Source organism: Microtus ochrogaster, chromosome 2, assembly GCF_000317375.1.
Source record: "Microtus ochrogaster isolate Prairie Vole_2 chromosome 2, MicOch1.0, whole genome shotgun sequence".
Lineage (NCBI taxonomy): Eukaryota > Metazoa > Chordata > Mammalia > Rodentia > Cricetidae > Microtus > Microtus ochrogaster.
This window is the reverse complement of record NC_022010.1, coordinates 12,918,484-12,920,073: the sequence shown is the minus strand read 5'-3', so window position 1 is coordinate 12,920,073 and position 1,590 is coordinate 12,918,484. Positions and strand designations below refer to the sequence as shown.

The 1,590-nt window shown below is 54.2% G+C and overlaps 1 protein-coding gene across 1 annotated transcript in view; it reads left to right on the top strand.

Moving 5' to 3' along the window:
• Tctn2 (tectonic family member 2) overlaps positions 1-1,590 on the top strand; it is a 36,145-nt gene that overhangs the window by 31,244 nt on the left and 3,311 nt on the right. Inside the window, exon 15 of the mRNA XM_005344369.3 lies at positions 351-507. Coding sequence (XP_005344426.1) covers positions 351-507 — 157 coding nt within the window. The remainder of the gene's footprint in view (positions 1-350; positions 508-1,590) is intronic.

Sequence of the window (1,590 nt, the reverse complement as noted above, 5' to 3'; positions counted from 1 at the left end):
CTGTAGACCAGGCTGGTCTCGAACTCACAGAGATCCGCCTGCCTCTGCCTCCCTCTTGCTGGGATTAAAGGCGTGCGCCACCATCGCCCGGCCCAGACACTGAATCTTTATGTTTAGTTTTATTATGTGGGCTGGGACCTCATTCATCTCGCAGGGAAGCATTTAGCCGCCACTCAGGTGAGTAGTACCTGCTTCTGCCTGGTGGATATGAGGTCACATAGTTATGGGGTGACAACATTAGAGCTTGCTAGAGGACTGTGAGCCAGACCATGCCACCTTCCATTCCTTAGTGTGTCATGTGTGACACTATTGGACAGCTGCTTTTAACAGGTATCTTGACATTCCTGCAGGTGTTGACGTCCCTGAGACAGGTGCTGACCTGCCCCTGAGCAGCGCAAATGGCATCTGCCCAGAAGTTCCTGCCCAGCTCACCATCCGCATCCTCATTGCTGAAGCTGGTTCTGTGGAAGGGGTGGCTCAGCACGAGATCCTCGGCGTGGAGACGAGGTGTGTGTGGTCTCCTCCCGGCGCTGCCAAATCAAGAGCAGGACAAAGACTAGGGATGCTAGGCGGGAATCTGCACACTTGCAAATGGGGATTGTTAAATCTGGCTGTGTGGGTGGAAGGTGCCAATACTGTGTTTGAGACTGAAGCTGCTCTCAGGATTGTTGGAAGGCTCTGAGAGCTGCTGCTGCAGAGTCCAGAGGGCTAGGGCTAGCAAGGGGCCGTGCAGTGCTGCATGTACAACTCTGTGAGCCTGGGTGGCGTGCTGGCAGCAGAATGTGGCCATTGGTTGGAGGCTTTGCCATATGTGGCTTTAGACAGTTTGATATGTAGTTGCCTCATCTGAGAAATGATGACAGCCGAGTGTTGAGTTTCTCCCTCAGGTGACAGGTCCCACCTAACAGAAAGTGATGCGTGCCGCTCAGTTGGGAAGAGTCCCCATGCTGCAAGCTCAGAGAGGGTCTCTTCCCTTTTACCTCCAGCTCCCCTTGCCCTGGGACTGCCTTCATTCGCAAGGACGTCCTCCTCAGTCCTGCAGGGTCAGCACCAGCTCAGTCTTGCCTGGGCTTACTAAAGAGAGGCCACCTTGTCAAGAGACATCCGGGTAGACTTAACATTTGTCCAGCTGGGTCATGTGTTCCTGTTGGAGCCATTTGCCATGTCCAGGACTATCAATAGCCCTTTCAGGCAGGCTCTGGATTCAGGCTGCTGTCTTTTGATCTACTGAACAGAGAGTGGGGAGTGATGTGCCCCACCCCTAAGGGAAGTTGGGGAGCAGTTACCAGAACAGGAGAAGAGATGCCTAGTCCCCATCAGAGCTAGAGCTACTTCAGAGTGTTGGGGTGCAGCCAGTGGGCTCTCTTCCTAGGCAAGGCTTCACCATTGAGCTTCTCCTCAGCCCCACTGTTTCGAGGATTCTTTGCCATAACATGTAAAAGTGCCTTAGTTCTGTGCTGCGGGCATGGAATGCCCTCGATAAATGACCAGCTGCGCTGGGCGATGGTGGCGCACGCCTTTAATCCCAGCACTCGGGAGGCAGAGGCAGGTGGATCTCTGTGAGTTCGAGACCAGCCTGGTCTACAGAGC